The 21,489-nt window shown below is 32.5% G+C and overlaps 2 protein-coding genes across 7 annotated transcripts in view; one reads left to right on the plus strand and one right to left on the minus strand.

The window, feature by feature from the left end:
* Nucleotides 1–16,695, plus strand: part of LOC105339428 (resistance to inhibitors of cholinesterase protein 3) — a 36,447-nt gene extending 19,752 nt beyond the window's left edge. Inside the window, exons 3-7 of one of the 3 annotated variants that reach the window (XR_010714038.1) lie at nucleotides 7,076–7,225; nucleotides 7,749–7,938; nucleotides 8,046–8,167; nucleotides 11,349–14,347; nucleotides 14,391–16,695. Coding sequence is in view for 2 of the 3 variants with exons in the window: in XM_034470771.2 (XP_034326662.1) it covers nucleotides 7,076–7,225; nucleotides 7,749–7,938; nucleotides 8,046–8,167; nucleotides 11,349–11,597 (711 nt within the window). In the remaining variant the exon portion in view is untranslated. Of the gene's footprint in view, nucleotides 1–7,075; nucleotides 7,226–7,748; nucleotides 7,939–8,045; nucleotides 8,168–11,348 lie in introns of all 3 variants that reach the window. The other 2 variants (XM_034470771.2, XM_034470774.2) reach the window with 2 other exon arrangements.
* Nucleotides 16,696–18,821: 2,126 nt separating this feature from the next.
* Nucleotides 18,822–21,489, minus strand: part of LOC105317322 (doublecortin domain-containing protein 1) — a 77,144-nt gene continuing 74,476 nt past the window's right edge. For all 4 annotated transcript variants that reach the window (XM_066085689.1, XM_066085688.1, XM_034470784.2 and 1 more), the window contains 3 exons: nucleotides 21,181–21,330; nucleotides 20,877–21,062; nucleotides 18,822–20,754 (listed from right to left, as the gene is read on the minus strand). In XM_066085689.1, the coding sequence (XP_065941761.1) occupies nucleotides 20,650–20,754; nucleotides 20,877–21,062; nucleotides 21,181–21,330 (441 nt within the window). In that variant the 3' untranslated portion in view covers nucleotides 18,822–20,649. The remainder of the gene's footprint in view (nucleotides 20,755–20,876; nucleotides 21,063–21,180; nucleotides 21,331–21,489) is intronic.

Consider the following 21,489-nt stretch of genomic DNA (forward strand, 5'->3'; position numbering starts at 1 on the left):
AGCTTATGCTATACCCTCGGCGTCAGCGTCCGCGTCCGGACCTGGTTAAAGTTTTTGTTGCAGGTCCTGTATCTAAGCTATTACTTGTCCTATCTTCACCAAATTTGCATGGATGATGCATCTGGACCTACTTATGGACTTGAAAGACTTGGATGCTGAATCTGAGTCCTAAATTTCAGATGCTGGAGGAGGTTAAGGTTGTTGGACCAGGTTAAAGTTTTTGTTGCAGGTGCCCTTTGATAGCAATATCTAAGTTACTGCAGGTCCGTACTTCACCAAACTTGCATGGATGGTGTGTCTTATGATACTGATGCACCAGACAGGCTTGAGTGCTGAATCTGAGCTATAGGTTTTGGATGCTGGAGGAGGTTAAGGTTTTTGGAGCAGGTTAAAGTTTTTGTTGCAGGTGCCCTTTGATAGCAATATCTAAGTTACTGCTGGTCCGTACTTCACCAAACTTGCATTGATGGTGTGTCTTATGATACTGATGCACCAGACAGGCTTGGGTGCTGAATCTGAGCTCTAGGTTACAGATGCTGAAGGAGGTTAAGGTTTTTAGAGCTGGTTAAAGTTTTTGTTGCAGGTGCCCTCTGATGATTATATCTTAGTTACTGCTTGTCCTAACTTCACCAGACTTGCATGGATGGTGTGTCTTATGATACTGATGCACCAGACAGGCTTGAATGCTGAATCTGAGCCATAGGTTTCGGATGCTGGGGGAGGTTAAGGTTTTTAGAGCTGGTTAAAGTTTTTGAAACAGGTGCCCTCTGATGATCATATCTTAGTTATTACTTGTCCTAACTACACCAGACTTCCATGGATGGTGCGTTTTATTATACTGATGCACCTGATGGGCTAGAATGCTGAGTCTGAGCCATAGGTTTCAGATGCTGGATATGGTTAAGTTTTTTGGAACAGGTCACATGTTTAATAGATAATAGTACTATTTCAAACTTGCATAGTTGATTAAACTGTAATATGAATGAATCACAGAGGAAGCTTCAGATGCAGAGCTTGATCTCCATTATCAAGGATGCTAAAAAATATATCTTAGTTAATACAGGTCTTAACTTCACCAAACTTGAATGGATGGTGTGTCTTATGATACAGATGCACCTGACAGGCATGGATGTTGAATCTTAGGCCAGCATTTTTTTATTTTTAGGTTTACAAACCCGCCGCTCGGTTTTCTGAGTTTTTAGAAAAAAAATAAAATTACAAAAAAGATCTTTTTTTTTCTCCCCGACAGCAAATTTTTCCTAGTAGGAAAAGTGTATCGTCATTGTTATCAAAGAGGCATAAAATCTGCTCTTTTTGTGTCATGATAGCCTAAAAATTTCGTACGCATCTTTTTCTCGTGCTACATTCTTCAGAGAAGCTTCTACAAACACTCTGCTGTAAGTTTCATACTTTGAAGTTTTACCGACAGTGTTGACCAGTGGCTAGACGAGATAGTCACACCTCACTGAACATGGCTTCGATAGTTACATGTGCAGCTGTTTTCAAGTACATCGCTGTAAAATGATTCCCTTTCTTTTTGTGTTGAATTGGCATATGTATTCATTGGCTTCTTTAAAAATTTATTTTACAGAGAGAGAGAGAGAGAGAGAGAAAGATGTATTAGAGATATTATAAATTTCTGCAGTAACTATTCTCATGAACACATTTTAAAGTGACCTGCCTCGTGAATTAAAAAAAATCATATTTTGCATATTATTGTTTGTGCATTTTCCGTTATTTTCAATCAAAATTTACCATTACATAATTAATTGCATAGTTGTACTTTGTACATGGAAATTCAACAATAAAATACATGCACACATATAGTTGCAGTGATTTTATAGAGTCTGTTCACATTCACAATGTTATGTTTGAGTTTTCTCACATTAAAACACCCAAACCAATTTTGTAAATAAAATGTGAGAGATCAATGAAGTTGAATATTTTTTAACTATAGTCTACTGCAGAAAACATGAAAGTAATAAATATTTTGTATATTAATAATTATATACTAGTATCATACAGGAGAAAACATTATGACTTTATGTACATAAAATTTAGGGTTTTTTTTATAAAATGATATGTTGACACGTCCGACAATAATCTGACTAGTAACTTTGAATCTTGGGCTAGTAACTTTGTGGCCAAATTTTGTAATTGCACACCCCTGACATTGCTATATGTACATGTAATATCAAAGCTGTATGTCTGATATTCTATTGTACTATTTCAGTGATATGTTACACAGTTGACATACTTTTCACATGCTACACTTGATGCAGTTACACACCACTATCATGAAGTTGTCAATCATTATATCATTAGAATAAAGACGATGTCATAAAAGTTTTATTTTCTCCTACAGAACTTTACAATTTTGGGGTTCGTAAACCTAAAAATAAGAAAATTGTAGGTCAAAAGAGATTTTTTTTTTTTTTAATTTCCTCCTCCTACGGAACTTTATCATTTGGTTGTTTGTAAACCTAAAAATAAAAAAATGTTGGCCTTAGCCATATTAGGTTGCAGATGCTGGAGCAGGTTAAGGTTTTAATTGCTAGTGCCCTCTGATGATAATATCTTAGTTATTACTGGTCTGAACTTCACCAAACTTGCATGGAGATGCGTCTTTTGTATACTGATGCACCTGACAGGCTTGAATGCTGAATCTGAGCCATAGGCTTCGGATGCTGGATGAGGTTTAGTTTTTTTGGAACAGGTCACATGTTTTATAGATGATAGCTTGCATAGTTGATTTAACTATATTATAAATGAAACGCAGAGGTTGCTTCAGATGCAGAGCCTGATCTCCATTATCAAGGATGTTAAAGAAATCTCCGACCTCACTCAAACCTGCTCGATAGATAGATGTGTTTGTTGATAAATGATATAACATGATTCCTATGATATAGTATTGTATGGTATGAAACAATATTGTTTAATATGATACAATATAATATCATATGTAATATTATAAAAAGTGATATGATACGATATGATATTGAATCAATCTTTTTTATATTTTATGATATGATATTGTAACATGATATCGTTATGTATAGTATTGTATATTATGATACAATATTGTATAATATAATATAATATAATTAATTTATTATTTAATCACATGATACTATTACATAAGATATTGCAAAATATAATATTGTATCCTATGATACGATATTGTATAATATGATATTAGTTTCTGTAATATAGAATTATATCACATGAAATTGTATAATATGATACTGTAATATTATTACTTATTAGGTTAGTTACTGACTCACTACGGAAATATATTGGGCTGATCAATCTCATAGATGGCGAGGCGAAGCCGAGCCGTCTATGAGATTGATCGACCCAATATATTTCCGTAGTGAGTCAGTAACTAACCTAATAAGTGTTTTGTTTTCTCGAGGACTATCAAGAGACATATTTATTCATAAATAGCGATGATCTACCTAAAGCCATGTACAAGATGCCTAACATCTCGTCCAATTTAACTCATTTAAACTCTTCAAAATTTTCAATCTCACCTTTCAAATATTCTTTAAAAATCCTTGCTTCACCCATGTTTACTTACAATGTTTTGTTGCTATTCAATTTTAAATGTTTCCTCCCTTTCCTCTGCAGAGATTTTAGCAAATTTCGATTCTGCCATTTTGTTCTGCTCCAGATAAAAAACAATGTGACGTCAATATTCTAAGGGCAACTACTCTAATTTTAAAGAATTTCAAAGGCCAACTACTCCAAATACATTAAGAACTTACGGCATGCGGTTTATGTATTAAATACTATGAAATGTCGAAATGAGTAAGCGAAGCGTCGACCAATGACGGCCATATTGCCTAATATTATTTCTCACAGAACAAATATAGAGATATATGAGGCAATCACGTGCTATGTTTAAACCAATGAAAATGTGACATTTCAGTCCAAGGGAAAACAATATATAATATCGTATCATACGATATTGTATTGTATGATTTTGTAAAATATATTATTGTATCATATGATACAATACGTATAATATAATGTTGTATTATATATTTTACTTTATCACATAATATTGTTACATTTGATATGATACAATGTTGTATCAAATTATATTGTATTATATGATACAATATCATATTATGTTTCAAAAATGATACAGTATCATACAATATCATACTATATTATACAATATAATATCATATGTTTCAATGTTTTGATGTATTATGTAATATGATATTGTAATATAATACTATATTGTTTTATATATTATGATATTGTATTATGTGATCAAATACAATAACGTATAACACAATTCAATGTCATACCATACGTTACAATATCATATCTCATCATTGTTTATTATGGTATTTTATTGTATTATATGATATATGTTGTAAATATGATAGGATGCAATATTTAATTTTATATTATTGTATTGATTAACATATGAACTTATGATTATCATACAATTTTTTAACAGATGATATACGATATTATGTCAAAACAGAATCCATGAGTATCCAAGATCATAAAATATGATTTTCATTAAATATGATAAAGGTGGTCTCATAAAGGTGAAGTCTCATAAGGGTGATGTCTCGTCTCAGTGAGCTTTGTAATCTGTGATTACCTATGTTTTTGGTATAAAATACCAATTTTAAAAACCAGCAATATAAAAGCAATTAATATCGGTTGAAATCAATGCACAATATGAGGAAATTCTGGCGAAGTTACGGAAAGCAAATATGTGTCAATGAAGTCGCCCCATAGTTGGTCCATTATTTAAAGCTGAGTAATAAACAAAAACACCCCTGCGAATGTTATTGTCATTTAAATTTTAGACCACGTGGTTTTATTTGACCCTTTCAGTTTCGCAGTAAAAATCATGCCTCGTGTTAATAGTCTATTTTATTGAATCTACTAGTAGGTACTTGTTGTCAAATACAAATTCTAGACGTATATTGATTTTAAACTTTATCTTCATTAATGGTGAATAAAATGTGTTCTAGAAATAAATGTGACAATACAAAAAAATAAGTTTTTTTCTGTTGTTGCAACAATTAACATGCGTAGTAGAGATCCCCCCTAGGAATTAATTTTCGATCCGCGCCTGACCTAGTACATGTAATAACATCAATATTGAAAGAGACTATACTATTTTATGCAGAATGTTCCTTGAAAATGGCTCGATATACTAAGTTTTTATGCAAAACATTCACCCATTATTTTTTTTTAATCATGGTATTGCACACCACAAACATCAAACATTGCTTTGATTTTATTTAGCAACCCAATGCTTATATTTTCAACCACTCTACACGTGGTTGAACACGAACGATAACTCTGTTCTGAATATCATCGTTTAATTTAAATCACCGCTAGATGGTGAAATTAAACATACATCTTAAAAGATTTTGATGTTTTAACATAAATCAAAGTAGGATATGATATGAAAATTGACCAATTCTTACGTATTTTGAGAATATTATCTGAACACATATACTTCCGCTCGAAATTTCACAGGAACTGAACAAATCTCGGTGAAGTCTCGTGAACTTTCATTCGAGCACCTCTGGATTTATTACATACTTAGAAACGACAAAGAAAAAATTCCAAACATTCGCAGAGGTGAAAAATGAAGGAAAAAAGCTGTTGAAGTTGCATTTTAAATACCAGCAGAACCTGTTTTGATATTTAAAATTATTGACACTTGCATTGACTTGATTGGGAAAAATGGGTCTGGATTTGGGAAAATATCGGTATTTTTTTGTTGGGTATAGGTCCGGTTAACAGACTCAAAACTAAGCAAGGAAAACCCCTGATAATGTTGTGTCAAATTATATTGTATCATATGATTATATATCATATTATGTATCAAATATGATACAATATCATAAAATACAATATTACACTATATTATATGATATTATTACTTATTAGGTTAGTTACTGACTCACTACGGAAATATATTGGGCTGATCAATCTCATAGATGGCGAGGCGAAGCCGAGCCGTCTATGAGATTGATCAACCCAATATATTTCCGTAGTGAGTCAGTAACTAACCTAATAAGTGTTTTGTTTTCCCAAAGACTATTAAGCGACATATTTATTCACAAATAGTGATGATCATGGCACAGCCATGTACAAGATGCTAAACATCTCGTCCAATTTAACTCATTTAAACTCTTCAAAATTTTCAATCTCACCTTTCAAATACTCTTTAAAAATCTTTGCTTCACCCATGTTTACCTACAATGTTTTGTTGCTATACAATTTTAAATGTTTTCTCCCTTTTCTCTGCAGAGATTTGAGCAAATTTTGACGCTGCCATTTTGTTCTGCTCCAGACAAAACAATGTGACGTCAATATTCTAAGAGCAACTACTCTAATTTTAAAGAATTTCAAAGGGCAACTACTCCAAATACTTAAAGAACTTACGGCATGCGGTTTATGTATTAAATACTATGAAATGTCGAAATGAGTAAGCGAAGCGTTGACCAATGACGGCCATATTGCCTAATATTAATTCTCACAGAACAAATATAGAGATATATGAGGCAATCACGTGCTATGTTTAAACCAATGAAAATGTGACATTTCAGTCCAAGGGAAAAAAAAATATCATATCTTACAATATTGTGATGTTTTATGTGATATAGTATTGTATCATAATATAGTATATTGTATCCTATGTATATTATGTTATTATGATATTGTATTATGTGATCAAATACAATCATATGTTACAATATCATATTGCATCATTATTTATTACAGTGTTATATGATATATATTGTAAGTATCATAGGATTCAATATATCATAGGATTCAATATTGTATATTTTATATTATTGTTTTGATAAACATTGTATGAAATGAACATATGATTATCAAACAATTTTTGAACATGTGATATAAGATATTGTGTCAAAACAGTATCGATGAATATCCAAGATCATTAACTATGATTTTCATATAATATGATAAAGGTGGTCTTATAAAGGTGACGCCTCATAAAGGTGATGCCTTGTCGCAGTGAGCTTTGTAATCTGTGATAACCTATGTTTTTTTTACATAACAGCAGCATGGACCACACCCTGGGATGAGACATGCAGCAGACATGAAACAGCAGTCAAAAACAGGAAGCAGTGGTCGGGGAGGCATGATGGGAATGATACTTCCAGTGTATGCTGTTGGAATTATTGGTTACCTCATTTATACACTGGTCAAAGTATGATAATTCATTCAGATCTACATATTAAATATGTGTGTGTGTGTGTGTGTTTGCGTGCGTGTGTTTGTGCGTACGTGCGAGAGAGAGAGAGAGAGAGAGAGAGAGAGAGAGAGAGAGAGAGAGAGAGAGAGAGCTCAGTCTTGTTCATTTCAAATCCAAATATTCTACACAATCTTTTATTTTAAAAGAAAAAAGAAAACACAAACAAATTGTTTGCTACTGTTATTTTGACTCTTGAAAAATGTTCATATGAAAGGAATTAGGTGATATATTTTAAATTCAAAGGAAATACAGGTACTAATACAGTCAAACCTCGTTATCATAAACTAGATGGGACTGGTTAAAAACTTTGAGAATTTGAGTATTCAAGGTATCCAGGGTAAATTACTTAAAGTATAAGTGGTTGAGACTTACAAATCACTTCGACATATCTATTATATTCGAGATATCTGTTTTTGAGATACCATATTTCAACTGTATCATAGATTTTGGTATATACATAAAACTTGTTGTGTTTCAGGTCTTCAACAAGAGCAGTAAAGGAGAGTACAACAAAAAGCCAGGAAATGGGCAGGTACAGACTAAAAGTCTTAACACTTCAGAAGAGAGCTCTACAATAGAGGAGGCATCACTGAATGAACTGAGGGAGAGCAGTGCTAAACTCTCAGAGCTGGAAAACCTATTGTCCAAAGCAGATGACAAGAGCATCAGTAAGTGTAAAGCATAAAAATTGGAGAATTGTGGAAATACGAAAGCTGGTGAATCTTAAAAAACTAAGAAATGTTATCAATGGTAATGGCTATATGTCTATTTACAGGCACTGATGAAATGAGAGCCCTTCAAACAAGACTAGAAGAAACTGAGAAACAGATGGCAAGGATTTTGAAAGCTATGCAGACTGTGTCTTCTAAAGTGTCCCATGTGGTTGAATCCAAAGAAGTATGTGAGGTTAAACGCAAATTATGCTCAATAATTAGTGAACTTGTTTAGGTGGCATGGGACAGTTTTTTTTATACAATTCATTGTAGTCATGGATGTGTGTCTTCTGAACTCTGTAACTAGAACTTCCTCAGTTCCCATTCAGCACAAATACCTTTAAGGTGGCTCACTACACCTTGAAATATTTTCTCAAATCAGCAGAAAATTACTTCATTATGATAAATATCATAATGGATAAGAGGTATTTTTTAAGTCTAATAGGCAAAAAAATACGACGTTATACAACACAATCGAATGATATAAACAGTTTAATAAAACATTTAAATCGCCATCTTGTGACTTAGTGTCTTAAAAAGTTTAAGTGTGGGTGAAGTGAGGTACCTTAATTCACTCTATATAAGGCCAGTCACCATTTCTAAAGAAAATTACTAGTCAAAACCTGTAAAATTTTCTACATACTGGTTTTTATGAGATTTTAACCCTTTGATATTTTGCTAATTTTTCATGATTTTTCAGCTTTTTAGATCTCCCCCAGGTAATTCCCTGCAGAGGGTTGACCTTCCGTACCATGTACATGTTGCACCATCACGTGTCAGAAACTTACCGGTGTATAGTTTACAATGTCCCATCCACCTACTTTTCGTGTTATATTACCTCCCATCTGCAACTTGCAATTTCACTGTGTAAAGTCAACACAAGTCATAGCCGCAGGTTTCGCATTTTACTTCTGATTCTCATGTACCTAACGTATTACGTATTGGGCCCACATATTGCATATCAATTTAAACCACAGGTGCTTGAGGACAGGATCTGATTACATGATCTAGTTTGATAGGTATTTGAAAGTTTTCAAAAAGCAGTTTTCTGCACGCTCCTGATTCATTGTTGAAATACATACATGTATCAGCACTGTTGGATACTTATGCACACTTAAATTTACCAAAATTAGCATACAGTATAAAAATTGAGGTTTTTAGATGCATATAAATAATCTAAATCCGAAAAAATCGAACTGAACCTACTTGAATTGTGTCTATTTATATCAGAGGGAGGAGACATTTAAATCAACATTGTTCTGTTGGTGGATCAATTGGCGCGTTGCTGAATTATACTTTATGCATTATTTTACATCTGAAAAAAATTGAATAAAGCTTTGAAGTTGCATATTACCATAGTGATCAAACAAACTTTCCTGACCATACAAAGTTGAAGGAAAGCGATTTAAAACGTGTCAATGTTTTATAGTGAGCACATTTGACAAACGTCTACCTGGATAGAAACCACGTGATTGTTTAAAAATAATTTATTCCATGAGTGGGTTCAAACATGGGTCACGCTGGTAATGGCTTTCGCTTGCTATAGGAAAAACCTTGACATTTTCATACATTTTTCATTTTTTAGGTACCAGCCTAATGTAGTACAAACTTCTTATTTACACAGGAGTTTTCTAAATGTATAATGCGTTTTTTTTCTTTTCCACAAGTTTGTACTTGGTTAGGCCGACAGTAAACAAAGGCTTTGAAATTAATGCCCGTCATCGATTTACTATACAAAATCACGAATTTCAGCTGACCCCTACTATGTTGTAAAGCTTCGTGCGTTTTTTGTACAGTAAATTCAGCGCTAAAACTTGTTGATTCTTATGGATTAGATATCAATAGGTGAGGTTATGTAAAAAAATGCTTAATTTGAATCTTCATTTTTTTTTCACTTTTTACCTGGGCCCATAAGTGCACTCGTCCTTTCTCTTTATATTCCTATGTAAAAATTTTGCCCCCATTGTGGCCCCACCTTACCCCAAGGGACCATTATTTGAGCAAACTATCTACCCTACCTGATGATACTTCACACAAGTTACAGCTTTTCTGGCCAAATGGTTTTTGAGAAGTAAATTTTTAAAGTTGAACTCTATATACTCCTATGTAAAACTTTGACCCCCCCCCCCCCCATAGTGGCCTTACCTTACCCCCGGGGACCATGATTTGAACAAACTTGAATCTACACTGTCTGAGGATGCTTCCACACAAGTTTCAGCTTTTCTGGCCAAATGGTTTTTGAGAAGAAGATTTTTAAAAAATATCACCAAATTTTCAATAAATCCTAATTATTTCCCCTAAAAATGGGGCGTGTCCCTTTATTTTAACAAACTTAAATCCCCTTTACTTAATGATGCTTTGTGCCAAGTTTGGTTGAAATTGGCCAAGTGGTTCCAGAGAAGAAGTCGAAAATGTAAAAAGTTTACAGACAAACAGACAGACGGACTGACGCCGGACAAAAAGTGATCAAAAAGCTCACTTGAGCTTTCAGCTCAGGTGAGCTAAAAACTGCTAAATTATGTTCATAATGAACTTGCTGATAGAAAAATCTATGGAAAACAAAGCTTTTGTCAATATATACAACGAATGTAATTAAACAAAAATGTGGCTTGAGCATTGTGCCAACTCTGTATTAGAAACTGAGAAAATAAATTTTCAGATTGAAAAAAACTGTGACCATGCCCCTTTAACATGGTTATTAAATTAATTAACCAGGTTTTCCTAAGGAAAATCCGGTTTTTGTAATGGTGAAAATGGCGGGCGGCTGCCAAAAGGGTACCCTTATTGTATGGAGACTGTAAATTCCTAATTAAACGCGAGGAATTAATGTTCGCGTAAAATCGCAAAAAATCCATCTCCCTAATTTCAAAATCTCGCTTTTAATTTTTGGACATATGTAAACTACATGAAACTTTGATAAAACTTTATGCATTCGGGATTTTATGTTCTCGCGATTTGATAGAAAAACACGGAATCGCGGAATTAAGTACTTTCGTAAAGAAAGGAATCTACAGTAACTCCTCCTACAGTTTTCAAGATAGGAAGTTGTTGTTTTGCAGATCAATTGTACATATATTAGAGCTGTGCATATTACTTGTATTCTGATTTTTATAATTTGAAAAAAAAATACCAGCTGTTGACCTTAGTCATTTTCACGCAGATTATTGCATATAGGGTACACCATTGCTCTGGGTGGGTTGTGTTTATCAATTCAGGGTTGATAAATGGATTATGAATACTGTTCACACAAAAGAAAACCCGGTTTGCTGTCACATTGAAAGCTCTTCTCTTGTTTCTTATATGTATTTACATTTGACTAGAATCATACAGAATTGTATATGACTGGGTAACAATTTTATTTTTAGAACATTGAGAAATCTGAAGAAAAATATGAGAGTGAATCAGAGCAGAATTCTCCGACGGGAATGGATGGACCAGGTGTTGAATCCACCAAAGATGATGGGACACAACAGGAAAGGGAGAAGAAGGAAGAAAAGAAAGACAGAGACCTTGAGGAGGAAGTTATTCTTTTGGATAGTCAGAAAGGAAAAGACTTGGAGGAGGAGCCAGGTGTGAGACAAAGGAAGGTTCAGGGGGAGCTGAATGAACACTAAGAGTTGAGAGAATAGACATTTGAGCCAACGTGCAATTTGATAACAATTTAATGCTCTAGACATGTGCGACTAAACAGTCTCAACAGAACCATACAAATCATGAACTCAATCAACTTATATGTTCATCAATTTGACAATCCCTATAAAATTTCAAATATATAATACACAGTATCTTATCCCTAAGAAGAGTTTCATGTTCAAGTTTGAACCCATAGTATAGAAAATACATAAATGGATTGGAGGTACCTGTACCGTACATTTTTAAAACCTTACTTGACAATGTACATATTTGTGATATATGAGTTTTGGGTTTTTTTGGAAATTACTTTATCTCTTTTTTTGAATCCAGCAGGGATATGATTTCTTAGATGTTTGCTGATTTTTTATCTACAGTGTGCACAGGCACCTGACGTTAAAAAAATTTTTCTTGTTATATCAAGATAATTCCCTGTACTCTGATAATAACTAGAAATTATCTTCCTATAAAAACAAATACTTTTAATGTCAGGTACCTATGACTGTCACAGTACTGTATACAGGTGAATCTCGATAACTCGAACTTCAGGGGACCATGATTAAACTTCAAGAGATCAAGAGTTCGAGAAATCGAAAGTTTAAAAAATCCCGAATTTTTTTGTTTCGTTCATTTTGGTTCTAAAATTATATAAGCCGGAAGTTTATACTTATAACATTGAAGGATAGTCTAACATGATTTCATTCGTATTTTCTGCTACATTACTTCAATTTAAACAATAGAGAACTTATTTGTGTGGTTATTAAGTGTATTTTTTTATGTTAAAAAACTTTTAAGTATACTATGTTTTCTTAAGGTCAGATGACACGTTCCTCAATTTTTCCAGGAATTTGTTATTGATTTACTACTACTTTGAGAAGCTTTCTTGCAAAAAATTAGGATAACTTACCAGGAATTTCTGCAAAATACTAGCTAGAGTATGCAATTTCCTATATAATCTTTTTGAAAATACACTTGAATTGCTGATATAAAAATTTATATATTGATTTGTACAGCCAGAGATGGTGTTTCAACTTACGACCCATGGAACCTGCAGTTCTAGCAGTGTGCGGCCACCGCTCTAACCACTCGGCCATCTAGGTTTACAAATGCAAAGAATAAAAATTCTAAATCATTTTAAAAATGATTATTAATAATAATTTTTATTGGAAATCTTTATTATGAGGAGATACAAAAAAGATGCTCGAGGAACGTGTCGTCATAAAATATTTTAAATAAAGAGCGGTTTACCGTTACTTTCACAAGTTGTTGAAATTAATAGATCAATTATAAATTACCGATCTACCCATTGAAGGAAGCAAGGGGTAGTGTCACTTACGTAATGAACTAATTAACACTACCACGCTAGCCCCCAGAAGTTAACTCAACCGTCCAGGTAAGGTCCACGCGGCGGTATAATTATACGCTTTATCGCGCGTGTACACAGCAACCACTTTGAGTTATCAAGAGTAGAAAACAATTAAATATGTATAAAGGATCTAGGTTTTACTTCGAGAGATTAAGAACTTCAAGAGATCGGAGTTTGAGAGATCAAGAGTTAATTTGCTTAATTATATAGAGAAAAAAATCGGGACCGTGAGTTCACTTTGAGAGATCAAGAACTTGGAGGGATCGAAATTCGAGCCATCAAGTGTCACCTGTAATTGTATTTTTCTGTGGGATATTATTTTTTGTAAAATTTTGTGGTTTCAGCTTAAAGCTGCTTGGTCCGATTTTATGTACGCTTTTGAACGATTGCTTTGTTAAGTATATGTGTAATAATGGGCAACTAAGCAGTTTTCCAAGTCATTTAAGCCATTTTAATTTGAATGTAATAAACAAAATTTGTGCAAACTTTTCATAAAAGCCAGGGTACTGCATTACCTCACCCCTTATGAATATTTGCCCCGAACATCAATACAGGTAGGCTTGTGTAACAATTTTGACATTCGCTTATATAAATAAATGAAATACATGAATGTTGCATGTTTGGGGAAAATCACAAATAAACCTGTGTACATTTTTTCAATAATTTTAAGTTTCAGAAGTTTGTTGTGTTTACAATTGATGCATAATAGGCATGTTAATAAACCCAATCAATTGAGGGACGAAATGAAACGGTTCTCTTTCCTTAACACACTCATTATGTTTTTAATAATTTAATAAATAATTTTAAATTATATTTTAAATATTTCTATTTGCTTCAAATATTTCTATCTCCTAATAAGGAGATAGATTCTGCCAGTGTAAATAGGTAAAAGGCAAAGACTATAACTTTTTCAGATAATTTGTTGTTGCAAGATGTATATCAAAATACAAAAATGTTCACCCACAGAAAAAATAGTTTTACATGTTAATTAGTTTTTGTTGAAGTTCACTATCTCAGCTGTATTGTTTATTTTTTTTTTTTTTTTTTTTCAGGGTTCAAAACTGAATGATTTTTTTTTTTTTTTTTTTTTTTTTTTTGTGAGTGAATATTTTATTGGCTCAACAATTATGGTACATATATTTTTAAAACATAATTCAAAACGTTTCACAATAGAATAAATGATAAATAGCATGGAAACAGATCAATATACGAGTACTTTGGACATGGAGCTAAAATATTAACATGGATCTAAAATATACATGCATCTTAGTTTTTAACATGGTAGAAAGCATTGATCAGCAATCTTCAAACAATGTATTGTTTATTGATGTGGACTTATTTTGAAAAGAAAAATATTTTTCTGTCCATGTGTTCAATGTAAATGTGTATTGGTATTATACATACAAAATAGTGTCTTCTTACAGTTCAATGTACATGTGTATTGATATTGTACATAATTACAAAATAGGGTCTTCTTACAGAATCTAAGCTTTGTGAAATACAGTACGTACATTGTTGGCAATATGTACTGGTCTGATATAGTGTATAATTATTACTTATATTATGTATTAATCATTTTCTTACATTATAAGGTCAATGTATGTGGCTAAAAAAATTAATAATTTGTTGGGAAGGAGTTCAATGGGTTATTGTCTTGTAAAAATAAACATGTTTTATTAAGTAGATTTAAAATTAAATGGTACCAACAGAATTCACAAAAATTGGGCCAATACAAGTTATATTAATTCTAAAGTACTGTAGATTCCTAATTAAATGCAAGGAATTAATATCCACATAAAATCGCGAGAAGCACCCTTCGCAAATTTAAAAATCTCGCTTTTATTTTCTGAAAGTTGAGAACTATAAGAATTTAGTGTAAAAGTCCCATGTTCGCAATTTTATATTCTTGCGATTTAATACATATCAGGGTAATTGCAAAATAAGGAATCTATGGTATTCTCTCTACAAGTAGATTTTTATGATCTTATTTTCATATCTTTGTAAATTTGTTGTTTCAGAGTTTGTATAACATACCCTATAAATTTATAGAAATTTATCTTGACCATGAAATCCCCATAATATGTGTGTTTGCATTAAAACAAGTTTATTGAACCAGGAAATTCTCTATGAGTATTACCATCATTTAAATATTCATTACATGTAGATTTGCTCTCATACATTGCCTTAAACATCTAACTGATACTTTGTTCACACATGAACTGTTTGATATTTCAACTTTGTCGTACATGTCCTTCTGGCATATGGTGTTTTTCAAAACAAGTATCCATTCATTTCTTAATAAAGGGGAGCAGTTCTGATTGGAGCGCATTAGAAAGAGGTATAGCGCACTTAATATACTATTTGGCCTCAAATATAGCATTTTGCAAAAATCGGACATTTTCAATATAATACAATATTTAGTTTAATGAGGCCGGGTCTAATTTGTTCTGCCCTAGATTTTTGAATGAAATTTTTTTACACTAATTTCTACTGATATAATTATCATTTTAAGATAAAAAAAAATGAGACATTTACCAAACCGTTTGTTTAAGGGGTCATCTCAAAGTTTGTTAATTTTTAACATAGGACCCTATGGGATTTTGCTTGAAATGTATCAATTTTGCATATTTTTAACATTTTTTTAAACTTCTGCCCTAGGGATTTCTTTTTCTGTTCTATATATTAAAGTTATTGCTAAAAGGCATCAAATGGTCAAATAAAAAACACCTTTTACATGTACCTCCTGGTTTGTTCCAGGGGTCTTATCAAAGTTGTTTTTTGTTTGCCCAATTTCCCAGATTTGTCAGATAATGGCTATTTTTTATTTGACAACGGCGGAAATGGTGATCTTTATAGTATTATAAAAACATTAAAACATATTTAAGTGATAAATAAATATATATAACATCACATATTAAGGTTCATTAATATAAAATACATTGTTACTGTCATGAAATATATGAATAAAGCTATATTAAGGCGGGTTAAGAAAACATGACAGAGGGCTAGGCTTGCTGAACCCTCTTCACGTTTTCGACCCGAGCCCAAATATAGCTTATACTTTGAGACATTTATGTTTATTCCACAATATAATATCAATATTACGCATCAAACGAGCTATTTTCAACAAATTTCGCTGAATATCTGCAGTTGAAACTATCACGCCAATATAACCAAAGAAACGCAGATTACACAAACACCATGCTCTAAGAGTCTTAATTATCTTACACGACATCATTAAAATATTCAGGTTTTGTTAGGTATCTATAGGAAAGTAGTTAGTATACAATAAAAAATTGGACATTTGACTATTTGAACCACTCTAAACCAAAGATATTCTATTACCGGTAAAATTATGTTCTACAGGTATTGTAGTACACGTTTACATTGAATTAGTTTTGGCTTAACGTGGTCTTCGTACTGAAAATTAGACAAATATTTCAATTAGTGTCTTTTCTATTACAATTATGTATATAGCCATATATATTGAATCTGCATCTGCTGAAAATGTTGATGCATGGCCTAGTGGTAACGCGGAGGTCTTTTTGATTTTGTGGCCGCTGGATCGAATCCACTAAGTAGTAATTTTTTTCACTTAAATTGAAACATGAACAGAATAGAGAGGTTTTTAAAAAAAAAAAACATCTTGTTTAATTCAGACTGAGTATGAGCACACCCAATATATATAGATCTCTTAATTAACACTGTACATGTACTCTATTTACACTTAGATCCATTGCATTTTGCTTGAACTTACCACGGTTCAGAATTTCAACTACCGTTATACATAGAGTTTCCCGAATTTATGACAAATCAGTTGTTACAGACACCATTATAAAATCAGTACAGTGTATCCAGGTTTCGAAAATCATATTGCGACAGCTAGGTACCTGAAGCTATTTTTAGTAACAGGTACTTTCCGTCCAAACACAGGTGTAGGCGAAAAGGCGCTATACCTCTTTAGAGCATAATATTTCTTCATAAGCTTTATAAATGTCTCTTGGGTTTTTGGGGTGTGGCTCTCTTTTTTTGGCTCAGTAGAGCACATTTTATTTATTTTAATTTATTTTTTACCAAATCTGGTACCCACGTCAAATGTCTACAGTGATGATGAATTAATTTGTAACTGGTATTGGTACTGTTTTAATACTTTTATGAAATCCAATTCCTTAAATTAATTGATTGATGAAATAGTTCAAAGTTGTACTCAGATTTTCTGATGTGGAAATTATCTTATACATGTACTAGCATAAACATCAGGTAAAAGATTTGATTGGATCAAAATCTTTGAACTACATGTACTATATATGTGGCATATACCAAAAAATATACGATTAATTGTTTCAAGCACATGCAATCAATTGCCTTCAGAGTCCCACATATTTTCAAGTCTATTTATATGTATTTATCAGAAGTTTAATTAAATTTCAGTCCACATTGGTGTAATAAACTAACCACTTAGTCAACATGGAATCAATGATGCTATGTACCCTATATATCTTACATCCATACACATGTGTACTACTTATTTTAAGAAAATTTAAAGAATTTAACCTTTTGCTGAGAGATGAACAACAATTGCTGGTATTTATGTTACATATACTGTAGATGTAGAGTTGTTTTCTATTTTTTTTGTTATGAACACTGTTTTACATTTTGAGTTATTTTACAGTTTATTAACTAAATATATGTTAGTACAGCTTAATTTATACATGTAAGTATTTATTATACATGTCACTGTATTTGTGTGAAATGTTACTGGTTCTATCAATTTGTTTTCACTCTAATATGCATTATCCAGTGCAGTACTTGTGTATTTAATATTGTAAAGGAACAACTGAGGGTATGTAGAGTTTTCTTTTTTGAATGCACCTGATGTAAATAAATAAAAGTGAAAAAAACACAAGAGCATGCTTAAACTTTCTGATTTTTTTTATGCCCTTAATAAATTTATACTCTTCAGTCTCTATCAAAAATATACAGTTGCCTTAAACTTTATAATACACTTTCATTTATTCTGAAACCCCATCTAAGTTGCTGTACCTACAAGTAGCCCATAAGTGCTCATTACTACAAATTTTCACATATCATGATCAATAACTGTACAGTAGAAGGAAACTATGTCACAGTACAGTAGCACCTAGGAATTAAAGTTGTTCCTGTTTCCCTTTGCTTCTCATTATGTAGTACATACATCATACAATAAAACAATATTTCTCCATCAGTATGCGTCAGCATCAAGATCACGTGAGATTGCAAAGCTATTCCCAGAATTCAATGCGAAGTTTGACCCAGATTTGATCAGTCGTGGAATTTTAAGCTCTGTAATTTAACTTTGTTTTGTGACCTTTTTTTTAGTACATTTAGCGTTTCTCGTTGGATAGTAAATTGGTGCAGAACATTTGGGGTAAATTTGAAAGGAGTTTTTAGATGTAAACTGTTTTATCGTACGATTCTACGATATAGACATGATGGACAAGGAGCGTCCCTCAGGCTCCGACGCCATTTTGGGGGATTTTCTAACCCAAGTTATTGAACAGTCGGAAACGCATCATGCTCAAAATGCGCATACAAGTGCAATGCATTCTCATAAGCGAGATGCGCTTGAACATAATTTGTCACCAAATGTCCATAAGTGGGTGGACGATGATTCTTCGAGACCAAGATCTAAAGAAGAAGATTACGTAACTACACAAGATGATGTGTGCAGGGAACAAGATAGTGTGCACAACACGGAATTTGTTACCGAATCCATGTTCAAAAGATTCATGGTAGATCAAAATTCGGCTATGAACATATATCTTTTCTATATAAATTAAATTAGTACAAAAAAAGCAACACATTATTATTTCTATATCTATTTATTTCCCTCTGTTTTAATAAATAACCCTCAGGGCTGTAAAAACACTTCCAAAAAATCTTTTTAAAACTAAATAAAATCACATACACTATTGTTATGGAACACTAGCTTACAAGAGAAATCAGTAGAACTGTTTTATATGAAGTACATTTAATTAAGCTAGACCTTCATTACGGACTACATGCAAGACTCATTCCCGTTTTAATAAAGAATAATAGACATTTATTTTTGTGTATCAAACACAACTTAAAATTTGATCCACACAACACATAGCTAAATAAATGTAAATTTAATGTACCATATCATTTTGCATGGAACAGGAAATGGATGTAAAGACTTTTTTAAACACTTTAATTCCAAAGTTCTATAAACATTTGGAACAGTTTGAAAAAAAATATTTCCTCATCAAAATGCATTAAAAGAATACAATTTTTTTTTTATAAAATACACTGGATATCGATCTGGACGCAAAAAAGTTTATAAAGTCAAAATAATACAAATAATAGTGCAAAATGTAAATTGTAAACTGTGTAAATAAAGATAATTAATTGACAAGGTTGTCCATTCATTGGTGGAGATCTGACAGATATTGGTCCATATATGTTTAAATATAAAAATATGCAGATAAGTGAAAATAAGAGAAAGAATAGTTAAGTTTTGTTTAATGTACATGTAGAATGTAAAGACTTTCTATAATTTATTTGTTACAGACAGTGGTCAACACAACATCTACAATGTATATATTGAAGCAGAGGGAGGGTCCCTGCATAAAAAACGAGACAGATCCTGAAAAACCCAGTCCAGTACAGTAATGTTGAAAATTGTATTAAAAAATGACGTGCTAATCTGTTTATAAATTCTATGGAAACTATAAAAAAAACTCTTGAGTATTCTATAAAAAAGCAATAAAGCTATAATTGCAAAGTAAGATGCTTCGTCAACAAGTAATACAATTACTGACATACAATCATAATTTTAATTTTGCATTTTTCAAACAATTCTACGTATCATCAATAAAATTATTCGAAATTTTAAAATACATGCCCACTGCCAAATAACAGCCACCCATTAAGAAATTGGTAGCAAACTTTTAGCATCACAATAATTATTGAAAATTTTGCCTACTTAAATACCCTGGTTCTAAGAGGTTCAAGTACAGTTTTTATTTTGAGTGGTTACAGCAAAACTCTAGTCTTTGCCTGCTGCGCATTTAGGGTTAAGATGAATTTGAGGCAGCTAACACTTCAAGTACATCAACCTTATAACTTTAAGGTCCTGGAAGGTCCTAGGTGTTTTTAAACAGTTGTAGACCTCATCTTAATACTATCATCATGATGGTGAAGTAATCCACAAACATTATACAGTGCATTATCAGAGACTGTGGATTAATTCAAATGCTGTAAAACATTTTTGGTTCATAAACAACAATTAAAAAATATTCAACGACACAAAAATCAAGGACTGAACAAGGCTCCAATTACTCTATAGGTACAAGTGGAAAAATGGGGTCTAGGGTGTGTTAGAAAAAACTTAACATCAGCAAAAAACAGTCTTCATTGACATGATCCACACTGTATTTATTCAAGTCCTCTGATAAGCCAAACTTCGTTGATTTGAAACCAAAATAAATATACACCCCTCTCAAGTCTTTGATACACATTTCTACTGCACAGGTGCATGCACAAATGGGATTTCTATGCTACAAGCTTTCTGCTATAAAGCACTAAGAGGTTTTTTTTCTGTAGTTTCTACATGATTCACAGGTTGCTTTGAGAGCAGCTACACTCATACTGCTAACACAGGGCAACTCTCAGGTTGCTGGTGGTTTTGCAGATTGTGGTCTGTTAGCTGTAGTGGTACCAGTGTTGTCACTTGCGGGTGGTAGAGCAAGACCAGGGGGCCCAAAGGGGTCAACCTAAATATAGAAAGCAATAATACATGTTCAATGCACAATTTCATAGGTATCCTATAATGTCAGAAATTGATTTAAATTAATATTAATACATGCATAAATACCGGTAAACCGTTTTTCCTTACATTGACTGTGGGGTTCACGGGGGCACTGACAACAAGGTCCGTTGCGCTGGGTCCGTACTGTTTCCTAGCTCGGCCCCAGTTGGCCTTGATCTCGATCCCATCAATGGCGTTTTTAGGTTTGCTGAAGGGTTTACCCATTGAAACACACAACAGCTCGTCTTTGTTGATTTCATCAAATTTATATATCTGTGAAAGAAATGGATGAAAATGAATGTATAGAAATTAGACATTAAAAAAGATAATCAAAGAAATGTTCGAAAATTTATACCTGACATATATTCAAATATAACAGATAAATGCATACCTTCTTGCCCTCCATGTTATAAATGATCTTGGCTGGTGCCCAAAGCCCCAGTTTAATGGTGGCATTGTCCATGATCTCTTCTAATGTCTCTCCCCACACATAAACAGCCCTCTCGACACTCTCTCCATTTGGATAAATCATCACTCGTTTCTGTCAAAAGCCAAAACAAAAAAGAAGTCAGCATGTGATATATTCAAATTACTGGTGTGAAAAACTCTTAGCAGGTTTCTTTAAAACTTCACTTCAAATTTTAATCACAGAAAATTTGATAATTGGTAAGCTTTTGATAAATCATCCAAAAAAAATATT

Source organism: Magallana gigas, chromosome 5 (genome assembly GCF_963853765.1).
Source record: "Magallana gigas chromosome 5, xbMagGiga1.1, whole genome shotgun sequence".
Lineage (NCBI taxonomy): Eukaryota > Metazoa > Mollusca > Bivalvia > Ostreida > Ostreidae > Magallana > Magallana gigas.